The sequence below is a fragment of the Tympanuchus pallidicinctus genome, unplaced genomic scaffold (assembly GCF_026119805.1).
Source record: "Tympanuchus pallidicinctus isolate F22 unplaced genomic scaffold, pur_lepc_1.0 scaffold25, whole genome shotgun sequence".
Taxonomy (NCBI): Eukaryota; Metazoa; Chordata; class Aves; order Galliformes; family Phasianidae; genus Tympanuchus; species Tympanuchus pallidicinctus.
The window spans coordinates 8676753-8696930 of record NW_026294742.1 but is presented as its reverse complement, the minus strand read 5'-3'; the positions used below and the strand labels follow the sequence as shown (position 1 = coordinate 8696930).

Below are 20178 nucleotides of genomic sequence, written 5' to 3'. Positions count from 1 at the left end.
AGAAATCTACCAGTCAGTGGACATGCTGGTAAATTCCATTTTCTACTTCTATTCAGTGGTTGGATATGCAGGTATATTGAATAGTTCTCTGAACATTTAGCTTTTATTGAAAGCCAAGCCATCGTTTTATGCCATACCTTATTTTTTGTTCATGTTAATGATGGTGATATTTGAAATGCTTAATTTTTTTTTTTTTTCCAGAATCTGAGGATTGAAACTCCAGTTTCTTCAGATGTAAGTGGAAATTTATCTCAAAAGTTTTCTGAATGATCTCCTAATCTACTCCACCTGTATCTAAGAACAAATAGTTTGAAAATTAAGCTATTATACATTATTCAACGTTATCAACAGATTATCTCAAACAATCAAATTTGAGTCAAGCAAAGACATGCTGTGATGCTGAAGTGGCCAAGGGCAGTAATGCCGTAACTATTCTCCTTCTGTGGTTTTCTAAAACCTCTGCAGAGCACACAGAGCGATGTTCTACTTTAACTCTTGAAACAAGGGACATTAGGAAGGGATGAAGAATGAACTCACTTGTACATTTTGCTTGTCCTTCTTGCCGCCTGCATGAATGCTCTGCTTGCATCAAACCACTTTCAGAAATGTCTTTTTCTGCTTTTGCTGTCAGCCGAGGGATCTCAGGGCTGTGTGAAGGCAGAGCTGCATTATCGCATTGCATCTGAGCAGTGCTTTCTGCCCCGAGAGCAAGTCACTCACTGATGGGTCCTGCGAAGGAGGTTTGTCTTAGCAGGGCACCAAATCCCTCTCCACACATTTTCTGGCTCCTTTTGCATCTCCAGAAGTTCCTCAGCAGCTCAGAAAGATCCACGTTCCCTCTCTGGCAACTTTTCCTGCAAGCCAACACCACAAAAGAACTTCATTCTACGATTGGAAAAGTGGTTCTAATGGGAAACCACATTCCAGCAGGGAGTTCTTCAGGTGTATCACCGCCAGATGTGTATTTGTGACAACACAACCCAAGCAATTGACTTACTGTAAGAGCAGAATAATTCACATTCCTGACGTCAGCTAGCTACAGAACTCATTTTTCATTTATAAACTCAACCCATTACCTTGCAAATCAGATGCAAAGCTCCCAGCTCCATCACTTCTCTCTGTTCTGCTACACGACCGAAGCTCACATCTTCCCCAGTGAGGGCACAAGGTCCTCATGGCCATGGAGTATCCGGGAGTGCACAGCACGAGACCACACCTCAGGGGATTGGTTTCTTCCACCCAGAGCTGATTTTTGCTTCATTTTCCTCACTTTCTCCTCCTGCCACACTTCTCTCTGCTCCTGCTTCTGACAGCAGCGCCTGCTCCTCCTCCTTTCCTCCCCTGCATGTTTCACTGATGTCTCCATGCCAGACGGTGCAGCCATTGCCTCTCCACGCTCCACTCATACCCCAGCACCTCCCTGGCTGCAGGACCAGCTCTGCAGCACCATGCAGCCATGCTGACTGCTCTCTGGGCACGCAGATATGGCGGGGTTAAAGACAAGAGAGCTTTGGGTTCATTTCAACTCTTTCTCTCATGTTCCAAACTCGCAGCTCCTGGGGCCAGAAAAAGAAATGATCAGCTGGAAGAGCAGATGTAAGAGCTCCAACTGCTCTTCAGGCTGCAGTAAGAGCAGGGGCTGTGCTATGCACGAATCCAGTGCTCCATCCAGGCAAAACAAAAGCTATCATGCAGCAAAGAAAAAATGAGCATCAGTTGGATGCACTCACCTAAAGTCATTTGCAAACATGAGTCTGGAAGTCAGGAATACCACATTTTTGTCACCCAGCCAGCTGGATGTCAATCAAAATGAGTTTATCAAACGAATTGCAGTTCATAGTGATGAATTTGTTTCTCGGTTTTGGTATTTCCTCCATCCTAGGACGAAAGCTGCATCAAAACATTGTTTGAAGGAACCGAACTGTTGAAAAATAATCCTGAGATGAAGAGATTCAGCACTTTTTTCCAAAGTTTTGACAAACTGAGGCCATCTCTCGCAGCAAAGCTGGCAAGAGAGGTAGGGATCCATCTCTTGTCTATCAGAGATCTGTGAAACACAGCCCATGGTTCATAACTGTGCCCTTATGGCTGCAGAAGGGGGATTCGCTTTTGGAAATGGATTCGTTCAGCACATGGAAGAAGAAATCCTGGCATTATTCTCCTGGCTCTGCAATTCTGAGGTTCTAATCTCTAAAATGATGATTCATTGCCACACTTGGCTTATTTAAATCTTAAGGAAAACATTGTTTATAAAATGATTTCAGGGTGAAAAAACCATGATGGTCAAACACTGCGTAATTACACTTTCTTTGCTAACTTTTCAGGGAGAATGTGACACAGAAAGAAAGAATGTGAAGAGATTCATAGAAAAACTGAGAACATTCATCCGAAAATTATCAAGAGGTGCAAAAGAGTAATTACAACTTCCCAGAGTCACTGTAGGCTTAAACAAGCAGCAAAAAAGAGTGCTTGTTTTAATTCTTTATGTTCAAATTGCAAAGGTTACCTCTTCCACCCAGCAGCACTGTGCTGGCTCACGTTCAGAATGGAATCTCACAAAGCATCGACCACAAAAAGCCATTCGTACCTGTAGATGAAATTGCAAATGCCTGCTGGTGAAGCAAACAGAGCAGGGTATGGGGAAATATGGGCTAATCCCAAAGCCTTCTGGTTTCACGTGCAAAGCTGACACTGATACCAAAACACCCACAGTAGGGGTGGGTACAGATGGATGCTCAGACATCAGCCCTTGCTCCACGAGTCCAAGCAGTGCGCTGGGATGTGGGATGGGTGTTTTCTTTGCCTTTCTGTAAGACCAGGTCCCCCAGTGGAGGGGACAGCACAAATTCTAACCACAGGAGCCACGTGTTTTCAGGTTTAAGGCCAAATTTCTGCTGGAAACATTTGCTGGTATCACGTAACCTCAACAGACCTGGGTCCCACATGGGTGTTACTCTTGATAGCACTTTCAGAAGAGCAAGAACCCACTTACAGACCAACACACAACTGATGTTGCTAGAACAGTTAATTTTCTTCAGGGAATTGGTATTGGGAGAATCTCAAGATTATAACAGGGGATTAATCAGTGTAATTATACCAGCAAAACTTTCTTAAGTTCAGAATTGGCTTTGCCACTGCTTTGAAGGCAGGTGAGGATGAACTGCAAATTCATCTTCACGGAAAGTTCTGCCTTCCCTGCCCTGCAGGAGCACTGCTATGCATATTCATACACCCCCCACTGGCAAGCAGTAGGAGAACGCCGTGCTCGTGCTTTGCAGCCTGGTCACAGCCTTTCCTAAGCACTGAGAAACACGGCCCAGCGTTCTCCTTCACCTGCAGCTTTTGCAGACCAGGGGAGATTGGGCTATTGAAGATCAAATGAGCCAGGTATGGGCCTCTTTGAGACAGCACGTGTTTCCTGAAGCTGGTGCTGAGGATGGGAATGCTTTGATCATTCTGAGTTCGTTCATATAGTGACAATTAAATTATATTGCATTTTTTTTTAGATATGTGTATTTTGGAGAAAATAAATATTTTGTATTTCTACCACTTTTCACAGAGGGAATAAATGCATCTCTGCCTTTCTTTTCCCCTCGTTTTATTTTCTCCCCCTCCCCCCCAACACTCACACACACACAAATCCCCTCTGAGCCATTTCCACACTTGGGTAAATCTAACAAACATCCAACTTGAACTTCCCAGGGCACAATGTGAACCCATCACCTCTCGCCCTCATCACAATCAGAGCTCTCACTGCACCTTGTGTTACGCCAGCACAGAGCAGGCACTGCTCATCCACACCCTCACACAGCCAGCCCTTATTTTATATTTTGTTATCCCTCGCCCCACTGATGCTGTGCTAGGAGGAGGGGCTGCCAGCCCAAAGCCCAGCAATACAGGGACATGCTTAGGGAACACGTGTATTTGGTCCTAGCAAGCATGTGCCTACTGATGCCATTTCAACACAACAAGAGCTCAGCACACACATACAGATACTTACTGCCAAAATCCTGGGTCAGCTGTCACTGAGAGCAGTGTGTGCACTTTGGAAGGGGTCAAAGGATGAAGAAAAGGCCTCAGCAGTCTCCTGTTTTACCAAAAAAAAACCCAACACCATGAGAAGACAACCAGGAATAACCGAGCACTGAAGGAGAAGTGAGATGGCTGTGATAAAACTGCCTACAACAAAGAAATTCATCCACCTCCCACCAGTTAAATGGGCCCAGCAGGATGACTTCAGGATCACCAAAAAAAGGACTTTTCAGTTTAAAAATAACTCTCAGCTTCACCCAGAAGCCAGGCTGCAGCCGTGCTGCCCCAACACATCTCCTCACCCACCTGCATCAGATGTGAATGATTCCAGCTGTGCTTTAAATACTGCTAAGATACCTCCAAACCAATCACTTCTTCTAGCACTAAATAAATGCTATTTTACTTATTAGAAGTTGAATTACAGTAACTATTACATTTTAATAGACCCTGGTAACAATGTATTACTCATTTCCAGAGAGCAACTGTGTATTTCTTCACGTTGTTATTATTCCTGTGATTATTTCTCCTGTAAGCGAGGCAGCTGCCTATGTAATCAGGATTTTAAAAGCCCTGTTATTCTCTATGCATGGGGGTCTCCCTCAGCCCTTCCCAATGCACAGCCAGGGCTTACAGAATACAGCTAACAAGGCGCAGCTCTGGTGTTTGCTTTCTCCCCACAAAACATGGAGACAAACCCTTGCCAAGAAAAGCTGAGGTGCAAAATCTTCCAAGCGAGGGCAGTGGAGCAGTCAGAGCAGAAACCTGTGGGTGGTGGCTGGTTGTGGGCAGGCAGGAGCATCCCAGCACCAGGCTGGGCCCAGCTCTGACTCAGCAACACCTGGGCTGCGTTTTCAGCATGACACCAGACTGGGAATGTTGGTCTCACCTTCCAGATGCATCCCCGCTTGTGTCTCTGATGCACTCAGCCATGGCTCTGACTGAAGATCATGGCTTGTGCCCAGGGCACCGTTCACTGACTGACATTAAAGCTGTGGCACGTACCCTGTGGGCACTGTGGTGCCTGTGATGTATTTAGCAGTGCAACCCGGAGCCAGACATTCAGCAGAGCAGTGCCAGCTGCCGAAGAAGGCTGCACAGGGCGGCACTGCTCTCGTGGCATGGACTGAAGGCGCCCAGCTCTTGCCTGTGGAGCTTAGCACCAGCCTGCTATGAACTTATTTTGAACGGGTGAGACACCCCCCTCCCCCTAGTGGCAACATGCGGAGAGAGCGCCCTGCAGAGGAGCAATTCAGAATTAACGGCTTGTTTTGCCTCATCAAAGTGCGGCTCACGGCCCGGAGGTGGCCCTGCTCTGCTAAACCCGCCCGTTTATCACCGTGAAATAATAAATAACGGCAGAGATGCGCAAGACAAACGATCTGTGCGAGGTAATGAATACATACGGCACGCAGAGCGTGCGTGGATGATAACCATAAAAACCCGTTCCTCATCCGCGCATCCACGGGCGAAATCCTGCGCCGCGCGAGCCAAAGGGCGCAGCGTTTGGGGTTTTTCGTTGTTCTTTTTGTGAGGCATTGCTCCGGGGGCGGCGGCACTGCGCCCCGGGGCCGCACACATCGCTCTCATTGCCCCGGTGCTTTTCCCTCCGCGCGGGTTTTCCCGGCGGGCGGAGGGCAGCCCCGCAGCCCCGCAGTCCGGCCGCTCCCGGCCCCTGACTCACGCCTGGGATTCCCCCGGCCGGGTCCCGCCGCGTGTTATAGCGCCCCCCCGCGGCGGCGCGCGGTACCGCCGATTCCCGGAAGCGCTCGGAGCCGCTCCCGCGGGGAAGCGAAACTCGGCGGCGGGGGCGGCGGTGGGGCGGGAGGAGCGGAGCCACTCAGCGGCCCGTCCGGGAGCCAAAGGGCGGGTTGTTTCTTCTCCAAAAAAAAAAAAAAAAAAAGTGATTAATAACATAATTAATAACATAATTAATAACGTAACGGTAATAGAATACAATTAATAGAATAATAGTCTTGCCGGGGGATGCACGGAGGAAAGCTCCGCTGGATGCCTGCCGCCTGGGGTGTGACAGCTGGCGTCGCGCTGGGGCTGCGGATGGCACCCACGCTTGCCCTGAGCGCCCTGAAGTGCAGCGTGCCAAAGGGTGACTTCTGCATTCCTGCCCCATCCGTCAGCGGTTCTGTGCTGAGAGAACGGCCACCAGCAGATCGGGGATGTCACGCACCCCCGGGTGACTCAGGTGGCAAACAGGCACTGGGTTCTTTGCCCTCTGTGGACCCTGTGAGAGGTGGGGGTGACACCGTGCTGCCTGTGGCCGCCATGCTGCTCCCGGACTTTGGCCAAAGAAGGGCAGTTTATGCCTTGATCTTGATCTTGATCTTGATCTCAGTGGTTACAGAGTAATTGCTGTTATAGATACAAATACACACATGGATGGGTAGATAGATGCAGAGAGCTGCTCCAAAATTAATGTTTCTTATTTTATTCTGTTGGCCCGCAATGACAGAGGAGGACGTCGGTGGTATGGCAGTAGGGATTGAATCTTCCCACCCACTGACATTCGCTGACCAAAGAGTGGATGTGAGCACAGAGCACAGGAGTGCATTGCAGCAGTGGTGATAGTGAGGCACCTCTGCTGGGGCAGATCTGTATGAGCGCACTGTGCAGGTTCTTATTCATCACTGGTGAAAAAGCATAGCGAATGGTGGCGGCTATGCTGAAAAACAGTGTTTTGTAGCTGAGAATTTGCTCTATCAAATAGTGTTATTGTGCTCTTTGTATCTGTTGTACTTTCCGTGGCAATAGACAGGAGGCATTACTTTCAGAGCGACCTACATCGTTATGTCTGTCTCAGAAGAAATCACACCTGCGCGACGCTGGAAGGTGAAGCTGTCTGAGCAGAGACCTGCGTGGGTCAGATGCTCCTTGCACAGTGCCCTGATCCCTGGAGATCCCTCCAGGCACTGCTCAGGAATGCCCCCATTTTCCTGTGGGGAGAAGCATGCAGATGAGCCCGGCTGCTGAGCCCCCCAGTAGAGCTCTGTGGGGTTCGGCAGGACACTGAGCTCAGCCTTTCCCTTCCTGGCACACAACTGGAGCTGGGCTGGCTCAGCACAGTGGGGTGTAACCAGCAGGCCTGGGCTGAGCCCTGCTGTACACTTCAGGATCTCCAGGGATGACTCTTTTCTGCACAACCCATGAAAAATGCACTGTTATCAAGTAAGGCTGCTGGTCACTCCTTTGGACTCAACTGGACAGAAAAGTCTGCATCAAGTTAACAGCTAACAAGTAACTGACCATAAAAATAAGGAAGAATGCTCAGATGTCTGAACCTCTGATGCTAGACATGTATTATTTTCAGTCTTCACTGTTGTTATTCCCTTAGGATCCCAGTGCAAACCCAATGCCCCTCAGCAGCCTGCCAGTCGTGCTGGGCTTCCACTCTGCAGGAGTTTCCTCCCCTGGAGTTGAGCACAGAGCACAGTCCCAATGCATCCCAACCTTCACTTCTCTGCCCCACAGCTTGCACTGTGCCAACTGGATGAGCCCTACAAGGCAACAGCAAGAGTTTCTTTTCTTTGGTAGCCTCTTTGCAATATGAGAGGATGGAGGTTTGGAAATAAAACCATTGCCATTCATTCCTTCCCCAAGGCAGAGCAGAGGGTGAAATGCTTACAGGTCCCGCGGTGCATCTTCCACTTTGTGATGAGTCCTTCTGCAGAGCTGCAGGACGAGGTGTGGGGTGGGAACAGAGGGTGGCAGCCAGCAGCCCCCAACCTGGGCAGGGGGTGGCAGCCCCTATAGTACAGCTCCCATGTTCTGCAGCTACCAGCCCTGCTTGCATCAGTGCTCTACAAGGAAAGACCCCCAGGTGCCCTATGCCCACCCCTGGCAGGGAGGTCTGCAACTCTGGCCCTCATTAGGCAAATGCACAGCTGTAGCACATGGGATCTGCTCCACTGCAAACTGAGCTTTGCCCTGCAAACATTTTGTGGAAAAGCCATCTCCTGTGAGGTTCAGAGAAAAGCAGGGAGAGGGGAAATTCAGGAAGCATGGGTGAAATTGTCAGAATTTCCTTTTTCTCCCACAAACCTGAGCATAGAATCTCGTGTTGGTTTGGTCTGAAAAATTGGCTGTGTCATCAGTAAGGAGAACTGCACTGATTTCTTGTCCTGAGATAGAGATTTTGGATTCCAGGAAGCTGCAGGCAGCCCATCCCAGGATGTATTTATTGCAGCCTGAGAATCAGAGCGCCTGTGAGCATTACCTCACTGGGCACAGCGTCAACAATTTTCACATTTTGCCCTGCATGTGCTCCAGCCAGACTTCCTTTTTGTAAGAGAGCCATTTATAAGAAATGGAAAGAGCTTGCAGCGAGCACTGTACTCCCAAGGTTGCAGGCACAGGAGAAGCTGCTTTTTTTGGTGTTTGCTTTTGTAGCCAGGCTGAGCCTGCACCCTGCACCCGCTTGGTGTTAACCCCTCCCTGCCCAGTGCCACTCAGAGCCACACGCAGTCGGTTGGGTGCTCACTGCTGGGGCTCTGGGCTTCCCAGGGGATTGGGTGGGCTCTGCAGCTATTCCATGTGCCCAGGTGATCCGGTGCAAAGCAGTTTCAGAGTTTAATGGGGAAAGGGTGGAAGGGGAGCAGGGAAGAGAATGAGAAAGGATGTGAATGAGAGCAGTTTGCAGAGGGAGAGGGGAGGCAGGCAGTGAAGGGAAGGAGTGGGGAAGGGGAGGGGAGGTTTACAGGACAGCCTGCAAGGTCACCAGGCATCATGGGGAGAGACTGGAACCTGGCACTGGTGGTGAGGAGGAACTACCATGTGTGGTGCTTGGCCTGGAGAGGCTGCTGAGTACTGGAGAGGGCGGGGGGTGACAGTGCATCTCTGGAAGGAAGCAGGTGGCACGGAGGGGAAGCAGATAAGGGCTGACTCTCACCATGCTCCTGCTCTTCCCCACCTTGAAGCCACACTGCATCCCGTCTGCCCTGTCCTGCAGTCGTGCTCTCCCAGCAGAGCTGTGATATCCAAGCATCTGTAGGGCTGGAACCCTTTCCTCACCCCCGATTCAATGCACGCAGCCCAGTGCCAGCCAGCATGCTTTGTTTTACACAGCACCAGAATGAAACCATCTTGGTCTGCCTTATATAGCAGCTTAACTGACCCGAGGGGCAAAGATGGGGAACAAAGTGCTACATCAACACCATTTGGCCAAATCCATGATCCTCTGCTTCTGTGTTCTCCCAGCCGATCCCATGTAGATGGTGCTTTTTGGTGTCACATGGAGTATGGAGCTTCCCAGGAGCATCTGGTTACAGACAGAGCTGTGTCCATCTCAGGATAGCACACAGCACTCGTGGAACACTGCCTGGGGATTTGGTTAGGTTTTAAATGAAAATGACACGGAAAAACTTCCTGCGGATCAAGGAAACAAATTGGGACTTGGGGTCGCCCTGCATTGGGTAGATGTGATGAAACGCTTCTGGTGATCTTTTTCCTTATATCTCAGTTTACTGTTAATACCGTCAGTGAATCGCAGGGCGATATGAGGAAGAGGGCAGTGGGGGTTGCAGGGCAGGGGTTGGGAGCAGCCTGCATCCAGATGGAGGCCAGGGGACCCCACACCAAAGAGCTGGGAGCAATGGCAACTCCCTACAGGTGACAGCTGGGTGGAGCAAAACGCTTCCCTGGTGTTTGTTTGCTTCTTGAAGTGCATTATTCACTATCTGTGTTTTGTACGAGCACACCCTACCTCCACACGCATGCCTTCCTGCAGAGCAGGCATGCAGGCACTGTGAGCAGCTGATGTCCCTTGGCGTGGTGGCACAGAGTGGCTCTGTGAGCTCTGTGTGAGCCTGACACAGCTCCACTGCCAGAGGTGAGCTGTCAGTTCCTTGTTTCTGCTGAGAGATAAGAAAGCAGCAAACCAGCAGGCTGCATCCCAGCCTGGGGAGGGCACTCCCTCAGCACCAACTGGCTGTGCAGATAGGGCATAGCCAGCATAGAAAGGTCAGTGGGCTTTCACCAGGAGCGATCTGTGTGGGTTTATACCTGCAGAAAGCGGTGGAGATGCAGAGTTAGCGCTGCGTTTCTATGCTGGGTGTATTTATTTGATGCCTCGTCCATGCCAGTTGCTGCCAGCGATAAGCACTAAAAATAGCTGGAGTGGCACTGTGGTGCAGAAGTCACGGATCAATTAAGTTGCCACTCAAAATGAGGTCACTGAGGTATCTCTGACACATCTTCCATATATAATCGTCAGCACATTGGCCCAAGAAGCTCAGGGTTATTCTGGTGTGAAGCCAGCTGAGGGCTGAGCAACAGACCAGGGGAGGCTGGAGCTTGAAAGAACCACGGCGTGACCTGCCTTGCCAATATTTACGTTGTGTAAGAGATGCTGTGACTTCTTTATTGTGATGGCATTGGTGTTGGAACCTCACGTACCTTCTGCCATCTCTTTTTCAAGTTCCTTTCGCTACCTTCAAGCACTCCTGAGTGCAGGGTACTTCGTGCCCGAGGGTCAGCATGAGGCAGCTCGGAGCCCATGAGCTGGAAATGGCCTTGTGCTGCCCTGCCTCGGCCGCGTGCCTCTCTGTCTCCTCCTGTGTTTGATTTACCTGATGCCTTCTATCTTTATTGACACTGAAAGCTCACCAGGAGCCCTGCCTCACCCTGCACAAAGGCAAAACCTGAAGGTACTACTGAGACAGCGAAAAAATGAGTGGGCAAAACACATGGGGCACTTCCAGGGGTGAGAGTTCTGCACAAAATCCAAGTTTGGGCTTGATTTTTCTTTAATTTTCTTGTTGAAAACAAACAAACAGAACAGCAGTGGAGGTGGAGTGCAACAGTGTGACACTGTTTGTCCAGGCTGCCTCTTCCCATTGCACATGACTCCATCCTGGCCCTGAAAGCATTCCCACCCGTCCAGCCCAACTCTTTTATGGTTCTGTTGTTCTGTTATCTTTTAATTTTTAAAAAAATATATATGTATTAAAAAAGAAACAGGAAGAAAAGAAGAGGAGAGGAGAGGAGAGGAGAGGAGAGGAGAGGAGAGGAGAGGAGAGGAGAGGAGAGGAGAGGAGAGGAGGGGAGGGGAGGGGAGGGGAGGGGAGGGGAGGGGAGGGGAGGGGAGGGGAGGGGAGAGGAGAGGAGAGGAGAGGAGAGGAGAGGAGAGGAGAGGAGAGGAGAGGAGAGGAGAGGAGAGGAGAGGAGAGGAGAGGAGAGGAGAGGAGAGGAGAGGAGAGGAGAGGAGAGGAGAGGAGAGGAGAGGAGAGGAGAGGGAAGGGAAGGGAAGGGAAGGGAAGGGAAGGGAAGGGAAGGGAAGGGAAGGGAAGGGAAGGGAAGGGAAGGGAAGGGAAGGGAAGGGAAGGGAAGGGAAGGGAAGGGAAGGGAAGGGAAGGGAAGGGAAGGGAAGGGAAGGGAAGGGAAGGGAAGGGAAGGGGAGGCTTTGTTACTTAGATACATTAATTGTATATTCTATAGGCATCCAAAAACAATTCTGCTTCACTCAACTTGAGCCAGGCAAGTCAGAAGGTGGGACAGCCCTTTAAGCATTGCAATATTCTGCTCATTTAAGGCAGTGGGTAAAACCACAACTCCAATCTACTGCCATCCAAGGGTATTTCAAAGCAGCCCAGCACTCACAGCCCTGGCTGAGGAAGGTAGGAGAAAAAAGCATTCCCAGGCTTTACAGATTGCCTCCATTGCCCCAACCTCTTCAGCCATTTACCCAGAAGACAGATGATCAGAAACACACGACTCGCTGCAAGGTATTGCACAATGCGTGCCATTATGGTGATGGGAAATCAGACTGACTGGGAGTGTCCAGCACCTACACTCAAGCAAATGGAGCTCAGCTTGGAGCTGCATGAGAGCAGCATTGCAGGAGGGCTCCAGTACCACCAGCACTGGGCTGAGCAGCCCCAGTCCAGTGCCTGAGACTTCAAACCAGTGCATGCAGCAGCACTGCCCAGCAGGATGGTGGGCTCTGGGCTGTTCAAAGGTCTGGCAGCACTGTGCTATGCTCAGGGATCTTCTGGGCACTGCATGCCTGTGTCCATCAGTCGTGTGCTTACTGGGTAGGAGTGCAGCTCTGCTCATGTGCATCGCTGGAAGCCGACAGTGGGCACGGAAATATAAACACAGGAACACAGCTTATCATTTTCATTTCTTTTATTTCCTTTTCTATAGACCTTCCTGCCACCCATCCCCATAGTTCCTATTCTTCCACATCCTCCAAGTCCCTTTCTGGGAACTGCTGGCACAGAACACACGAGGATGCAGCACGGACCCTCCATGAGCTCTCAGCAGTGCTATCGTGCTGCTTTGGGGCACCGTGGTCCTCGGGGTGCTGTGCACGTTGGATGCAATGACTGACCCTCCCAGCACATTCCCTAAGTGCAGCTGAGTGCTGGCCAATTCCCACTGCACTAAAAATAGCCCCATTCTGACCCTTATTTTTTTCCACTTCCTTTCCTCCTTTACTTGTGCTGCACCGAGCCGGCGGGTCCGCGGGTGCGCATTTTGGGATGGCTGTGGGGTCAGAGGTCCTGTGCTGCAGCTCACCTGCCCCCACCCGGGGTCAGGGGTGAAAACACAGAACGGGGGAGGGGAGGAGGACAAACACCGAATGTCTGTGGGCTGAGTCCCTTTTGTCATGCAGAGGCAGCCCTCGGTGGGGCCGAGAACCGTGCCAGCGGAGCCGCAGGACGTGCATAGCCGTCCCATCGCCGTCTCATCCCTGTCCCATCGCCGTCTCATCCCCGTCCCATCGCCATGTCGCTGCCGTGCCGTGCCGGGGGGGGGCGGTGCTCCCCCCGCTCCGCTGGTGCTACAACAGCCTGATTTCCCAGAAATGATGCCGGATGCAGAGACCAATCAGCGGCGCGACCGTCCTCCAGCGGTGGCGCTGATTGGTGAAGCCGCTGCCGAGCCCGGGCGGCGGGGAATCCCGGCCACCGCGTTATACCCGAGGGCGCGACCCGCGGGCGGCAGAAGTGGCTCGGCGGCCGTCGAGCACGGACGGCTCCGCTCGGCTCCGCTCGGCTCATCTCGTCGCATCTCGTCGCAGCTCAGCACAGCACAGGATCTCACGGCGAGGTGGGTCCCGGCGTTCTCCGCCCCTTGCTTTGGCTGCATGCGTTCTCAAGGGGACACGGCTCAGCTCGGTCCGGTCCGGCTCGGCTCGGCTCGCCAAGCGGAGACACCTCCAGTCTGAGTTATGCTGAGGTGCTTTTGGGGTGTCTCAGGTGCCGCTGCGCCCGTCATGCTGCAGCCTTCGAGGGGCACCGGGCATCCTTCGGGGGCTGCTGCCCCGCTCCCACAACACGGACAGGACGGGACGGGACGGGACGGGACATCCTCCGCGCCCTAAGGGGACGGCGACGTCTGGGCGCGGCTGTGGCTTTGTTGCTCATCAGGAGCCAGCGCTGGACTCCGGGGTTGCGCCCTGCAGGGCCGCACACACCCCGGCCCGGCTCGACTCGGCGCCGTCTGCCCTCTCTCCCGGCTCCGAGAACTTTGCGAGCCGTTGTCTCGTTGCTTGGGAAAGCCGCAGCCCTATTGTTCGGGAGCGGCTGTCCTCGGGCAGCGCAAACAGGAAGCTCCGAGAGGGGCAGAGCGGAGCGGGGGGGGGGGGGGGGAGGACGGCCGCAGCGCTGCACTCCGGGGGGGGGGGGGGCAGGGGAGGTACGGCGGAATCGCCGCTTCGCTCGGCGCAGGAAGCGAACTTGGAGCGAGAGGCCGTGCAGAGAGGTACCGGGTGGCCGCACAGAGGGGTGGCGCGGGGGTCCTCGCTGCTTGCTTTGCTCCCCTCCCGCAGCAGGACCTCGTCATGCAGCGGGACTCAGGGCAGAAGGCTCTGAAACGGAGCAAAAGACTCTAAACGCGGCTGTGGTCACTGGGAGAGCCGGGAGATGGGGGCAGTGCGGGGTGGTTGAGGTAGGAGAGGAGAGGTTTCGGCTGACCCCGTGTGTCCCCCGCAGGAAACATGCCCGTCTCAAGGATGCGCATGAGACCCTGGTTGGAAATGCAGATTAATTCCAATCAAATACCGGGGCTGATCTGGATCAACAAGGTGAGCCATCCTTTTTACTATTATTGCTGCATCGTTATTATTATTACCGTATCATTAACCAAGCTTGTTTTTAGTTGATATTAAACATGAGTCAAGATCATAAAGGAAAGAAGAAAATGAATAAGTTTTTAAAAAACTTTTTATTTTTAAAAGAAAACTTCATTTTCAGGAAAGGTGGCTCAGGTTGGTACAGAATGCAGGATTTCAATGTTTTTCTTGATAACTCTCCTATGGGTAATAATAAATGCAGTTTGAACTTGACTGAGAACCAAGAAAACTCATCTCTTGGTGCTTCCTGGAGCCAGGCCACCTTCTGTCCCAGCTCAGTAGCTACTCCTACGCCTCCCCACACAGGACAGAAATCTTTATCTCTGACCTAAAATAAACTCTCAGTTCATCTCAGGTTGGCGTTGAGAAGCACATCCCTGTTGCTGTCCCACAGGAATGGGATCACCAGGCTTACTGAGTCAGATTTCTGTCTCTGAAGCTTCCAATCCATCCCGAGGCACCATTTAAGCTAGGGCATGGTTTTGGTGGGATTCATGCAGGGTCTCACTTGTAGCCTTTCAAGGGATTCTGTATCCAGGCATACATGGAAAATGTTACACTAGCAGATGAGGTGCAACACGTTGCAGTGGTTCTGAGCTTGAGCTGAGGCTGTTCATTGCTACTGTACCACTGCACAGACCTTTCCCAAACCCCACAGGTGGACCAGCAGTTCTTAAATGAGGATGTGAGGAGAGGGTTTCAAAGCTTCTGAGCTGCTGCTGAGGAAATTCTTTGCTTAAAGCCATCATTGCAATCTGGCATGTGATGCTTTTATTTTTTTTTTTTTTTAATTCAGATTTCTGTTGGTTTAATTTCAGGATAAGATGATATTTCAGATCCCATGGAAACATGCAGCTAAGCATGGCTGGGACATAGAGAAGGACGCCTGCCTCTTCCGGAGCTGGGCCATCCATACAGGTGTGTGCTGGCTTCAGTCCCCCACTCATGTGAACATCTCCAGTGTTATCCTTCCTGTCCCGGCTTACACCTCAGGTGTTACATGTCAGAGGAAACAGAGAAAGAACTTTTCTGGGGTGAAGAACTATCACTGCGATGAAAACACTCAACGTTCACCCCATCTCTTCTTAACAGGAAGATACAAAGTAGGTGAGAAGGACCCTGACCCAAAAACCTGGAAGGCAAACTTCCGCTGTGCCATGAATTCACTGCCTGACATTGAAGAAGTGAAGGACAAAAGCATCAACAAAGGCTCCAGCGCTGTCCGTGTGTACAGGATGCTCCCACCCCTGACAAAGGACCAGAAGAAGGGTAAGCCCTCAGCTTAAGCACTGCTTAGATTTCCTGCTCTGCTTAGGCAGCATCCCACAGACCTGCAGGCAGCCCTGGGGCTGCTGGGCTTGCTGGTGATGGTTTAGACAAACAGCTCATTTTGTCCCAAACAAAAGCACTTGGAGGGATGCCCTGGGGTCAGCTTGGCAGCAGTGGTGGAGCTGCTCAGCAGCCCCGCAGCCGTGCTCACCTTTGTCTTATTTCTATTTAACAGAAAGGAAGTCAAAGTCTTCAAGGGAAGCAAGAAACAAGAGCAAGAGAAAGGTACGCATCTGTAGAGGCAGCTGAAGGAGCTGGAGGTTTTTTTTTTGGTGGTTTTCAAGCTTAATTTCTTTCGTATGGGAACTTGTGAGTTCTTAGACAACCTATCATGCTTTGTTCTTATTTTTGTAGCTGCACGAGGATATGAGGACGGAGGAGTCAGCAGAACGACTAACCAGCACCCCTCTGCCTGATGACCACAGCAGCTACACCGCTCACGACTACACGGGGCAGGAAGTGGAGGTGGAGAACACATCCATCACCTTAGGTGAGAGCTTCAGCTCCGAGCAGAGAGAAGAGTGCTGCTGGTGCTAAAGCCACAGCGGTGTCAGCAAGAGACAGAGCTGCCTGAGGGCTGTGCAGGGGGGAGGAGGAGGAAGAGGGGGAAGTAGGGGGGGGGTCTGTGCTGAGAGCCACGTGCTGCGGTGGGATCTGCTCTGAGCAGCCCTCCCTGTGCATCCCCAGACCTCTCGTCCTGCGAGGTGAGCGGCTCCCTGACCGACTGGAGGATGTCGAATGAAATCGCCATGGCTGACAGCACCAACGACCTCTACCAGCTCCAGGTGTCCCCTCTGGGTTCGTCCTCAGAAGGTTGGTGTTGCTTCCTGCCCACCTCGTTTTCTCAGCACTCTCCTGGTGCTATGGCAGGATGGAGGCAAGGGTGCCATGGTGCTAAGAGAAGCAGGAGCTGCTCTGTAGGAAAAGCAGCTTCTGTCAGATGGATTTGGGTTTCTAGAGCTACAACACAGCCAGGGTAGAGAGGAGCTGGGGTGTGCAGTTAGAGTTTAGGCTGCGGAGCTGCTTCTGGACCTCAAGCTGTGAGCATCTCCTCAGTAGCACATGTGGGGCACAGTGGGATCCCATCCCAACTGCCTGCAAAGGGCTCTAAGCCTGTGGAGAAGTGCTCCCATCTGAGCAGGGGCTGGGAAACCTCAGTGTGCTGCTGGTGTGAGACAGGGATGTGCAGTGGTGGTGAGGAAGCAGAAGGAAGGTGTGAGAAAAACTGACATTCAGATCTCTTTTTTTTTTAATGTGATTACAAAACAGTTGCGGATGAAGATGAGGATGAAATGAAACCACACATGATGAAGGTAAAAACAGCCCTTCTTTTCAATTGAAGTTGTCCAAAATTGCTGTTTGCACCAAGGAAAGAAGAGCAGTAGCTTCCTAACCCATAGATAACCTTATGTGAGCTGAACACATGCTTCCTGTAATCCAAAACTCTCATTAAATGAGGAAGCCTGAAAAAATGATTGATAAAAAAGAGGTGATTCTGCAAGCACAAACTTGAGATGCCCTACGTAGAAGCTGGTGAAAGCTGTTGAGTACTGCTAGAAGCAAAGCTTGCTGTATCAGAGCCCACGAGGCCTTCGAGTTCTCTAGAAAGACTTATTTATTTTGCTCATCCCTCCACCTCGTGTTTGGCTTTTAATCTCCGTCCCCAGACATGGGGCACTCATCCCACTGATAAGGAGATGGGGTTCGTTGATGGAAGGTGCTCCCACCCTCCCTGCTGTGCATTAACTTCCATTAAATGAGGAGTGAGATGAGTTTTGTATAATTAGCATTATCTTAACAAAACCTTCTTTTTTGCTCTGTTTGCCCCCTCTTCTAGCTAGATGAGGATTTACTCAGTGCATGAGGACCCCTATTTCCCCTACCCCTCTCTCTCTCAGGCTTTTTACCATCTCCTTACTGCCTTACAGCCATTCGAACCCGCCCAGGACTGGCACACAACCAGTGTTGAGGGGAAGGGCTTCTTCACCAACGAGCCGGGCACGCAGACCATGTGCAGCACATTTGGCTGCGAGATCGACATGTCTTCAGGTACAGAGCCTTGTGCCATTATGGGCTGGGGGGGGTACAGGAGAGGGCCTTCATCAAGACACTCCTTGAACCGGGAGGGAGAAACTGGAATCTTACGACACGGGAAAGTGTGAACTCCTCTAATTAGCCTGTTGGGAGTCCGTAGGGAATTTGTTGAGATAAAGAGAGCCTCCAGTAGAAGTATGATATAGATCTGTGCTGCAGTTTTCCTAGCAACATAACAAGGTTTTCTACTAGCGATAGCTTAAATTGGAGAGCTTAATTAGCGAGCGTTTGGAGTATTGCAGCAAATTGTGAATCAAAGGCATTTGCTCACCTCTGAGGGTGGTTTCCTTTGCTGATACATTGCCATCCATGGGTTCTCACGCTCCTTCTGTTCTGTGCTCATTTCTGTGTCTCTCTGTGCAGGGGATTTGGAGTTCCACATGCTGGACCAGAAGAGCAGCCTGGACTTCTCCTGGCTGGACTCCGTCAGATCCATGCAGCCCATCTCCTGCAGCCTGTAAACCCTTGGCTTCCCAGCCAGTGAACTGCAGTTCTGTAAAGACTCTTAGAGACCTGAAGGGAATGGCAGAAGTCGCTTATTACTGACTGGAAGAGGAAAGAAGCCGTTTTATTCCGTTTCAGTTTTAGGCCTAAAAAAGCAAGAAAATCTCCACGAGAAGCAGAGGAGCCCATCTCACGCATGGGGCACCGGTGCTGTGCTCCCAAGGTGATGCTCATACTGCGGGCCAGGAGGTCCTGCATCCCCAGCACCCAGCACTTTACTCATGGGGTGCTCAGGAGACGGTGCAATGGATCTCTGTTGGTTGCTGCTCACTTGTGCAACACTGCTGATGTGATGAGCTTAATGACTCTCATTACACTTAGTCAGATAAACTGCACTAATTGGCCCTCTCTCTTCTTCCATTTGCTCCAGCATGTAGTTCATGTTCAGATCAGATCTTTCCAACTCATGTAAATAGTTCTGACCAATAAAATGTGAAAATTCACTTTAGGCTTTGCTTCCATTTAGCACACTTAGCCGGGCTCGCTCATAGGCTGTTATCTGTCGTAGGCATGCCGTGTCCCTTCCCACCAAACAGTCGAGGAGCAGCCGCATCATAGAATTTTGCACTGACGAGGGCAGAACTTTTATTTATGCAATGCCTTTCAGAGCTCTGTTCTAGAACTCCTCCTGCCAGCAGATCCTGCAGTTCTGCACCCAGCGACCTGCAGCTGCCTCAAGCAAGGGCACACACAGAAGCAGGATGGAGGAGCTTCTAGTCCACGCATAATGCATAGAAAACAAATCACTAAGATGCCATAAACTTATTTTCTTGTACATTTTATTTTTGTATATAAAGCGTTGTATATTTGTTGTAATAAAAGTGTTTTATATACAACATGTTTACTTTTCCTCATTGGAGAGCTCGGGGAGGATGCATTCCAGATTCCATGACAACACCCTAACAGATGTGCTGGGGAGAGGCAGCGAGGGGGGTTGTTCACAGGAGTCATGAAAACCCAGGGAATCTAAGAGCACGTGTTTCCCTCCTCATCCCAGTGCGCTGACGGGAGGAGCCCTGCATGGCCCAGGTGCAGGCGTGGAGTCGGTGTGCCCCGCTGTCATCAGATGCACGAGCCAGCAGTGTCTGCCAGCTGGCAGCTCCTGAGCTAAGGAAGCTGGAGCTGAGTTGGTGCTGCCCAAAATGAAAGCACAGACAGTCTGGAGGGAAATGGGAAAGAGTGTTTACAGTTTTTTGCTGTGTATTTTGGTCACCTGCTAGACTTTCAGGCTCGTGTGACATGTCAGAGCATCGCCCAGGCTGGCTGATGCAATGTGTGCCCAGCTGCTAGCATGGGAATCTGCTGCTGCACAGAAAGCCCTGCAGTGAGCAGTGCAGCTCTGCTCCTTCTGAGCCTGATACCAGAGAGAAACAGGAGCAAGAGAACTGCTAGGGATGCACAGGGCCAGTGAGATTCGCTGCCTCTGGGTCAAGGAAGGACAGGCCATTGGAAATGATGAAGTACCACAAGCATCCCTACCAGCACCCTATCTACAGAGCAGCACCATCCCTTACCATCTGGGGGTCACCCCAGCATGGAAATGGGCTGCTCTTGCTGCTCTTAACATGAGTTCTACTGGCTACAGCTCCCAGTGAAGCTCTCTATCAACAGCCTTCAGCACACAGCCCTACTCACAGCCAAAGGGAAGAAAGCACCAAAAAAGCATCTGGACAGCTGGCAGGTGCCCAAGGGAAGCTGTGGGGGACGGGCTGTGCTCCTGGGCAGCTCACCAAGCTTGGGAAGTCCAGAGCAAGCAGCTCAGTGCTTCAGTCTGTTTAGATCTTGTTTCAGAGCTGTGCAACTATAACCTTTGGGGATAACTTTGAGCAAGCAGGAGGGAAGGCAGCCTGAGGGGAACATCAGGTGCCGGGAGAGGAAGACTCAACCCAGATTGCTGGAACAAGGCATACATTTCTGACTGCCTTTGTCACAGGCTCTGCTGTTCCAAGGGTCCCACACAGACAGCAGATGTGGGGCTTATAGGGGAATTTGGGGCCGTAGGAAGCTGGTGGTGGCAGTTCTCAGAGCCAGCACCTATGGACTGAGATATCACCCCTGGGATCATAGAATCATTCAGATTGGAAAAGGCCTCTCAGATCCCCAAGCCCAACCCCTGCCCGGCCCACCATGCC

General features: G+C 51.3%; 1 protein-coding gene and 1 long non-coding RNA gene across 3 annotated transcripts; one reads left to right on the top strand and one right to left on the bottom strand.

The window, feature by feature from the left end:
• Window positions 1-2466: 2466 nt before the first annotated feature.
• LOC128084068 (uncharacterized) lies at window positions 2467-5429 on the bottom strand. Of its 2 annotated transcripts, XR_008208322.1 has the most exons (3): window positions 4210-5429; window positions 4001-4087; window positions 2467-2587 (listed from the first exon to the last, which is right to left on the bottom strand). It is a non-coding gene; the product is annotated as an uncharacterized LOC128084068 (long non-coding RNA). The 2 variants fall into 2 exon arrangements; XR_008208321.1 differs by having other exon boundaries at window positions 4001-5429.
• A 7546-nt stretch (window positions 5430-12975) lies between these two features.
• IRF1 (interferon regulatory factor 1) lies at window positions 12976-18489 on the top strand. The gene is made up of 10 exons (XM_052689322.1): window positions 12976-13095; window positions 13980-14071; window positions 14938-15037; window positions 15212-15388; window positions 15624-15673; window positions 15803-15938; window positions 16136-16261; window positions 16718-16761; window positions 17377-17497; window positions 17906-18489. The coding sequence occupies exons 2-10, from the start codon at window positions 13985-13987 to the stop codon at window positions 18001-18003; spliced, it is 939 nt and encodes a 312-aa protein (XP_052545282.1). The 5' UTR covers window positions 12976-13095; window positions 13980-13984; the 3' UTR covers window positions 18004-18489.
• Window positions 18490-20178: the final 1689 nt, after the last annotated feature.

Coding starts and splice junctions, on each gene's coding strand:
- IRF1 (XM_052689322.1), top strand. CDS start 13,985: ATGCCCGTCTCAAGGATGCGCATGAGACCCTGGTTGGAAATGCAGATT. Junction 16,262..16,717: donor TCTGGGTTCGTCCTCAGAAG/GTTGGTGTTGCT, acceptor ATTACAAAACAG/TTGCGGATGAAGATGAGGAT. Junction 16,762..17,376: donor TGAAACCACACATGATGAAG/GTAAAAACAGCC, acceptor ACTGCCTTACAG/CCATTCGAACCCGCCCAGGA.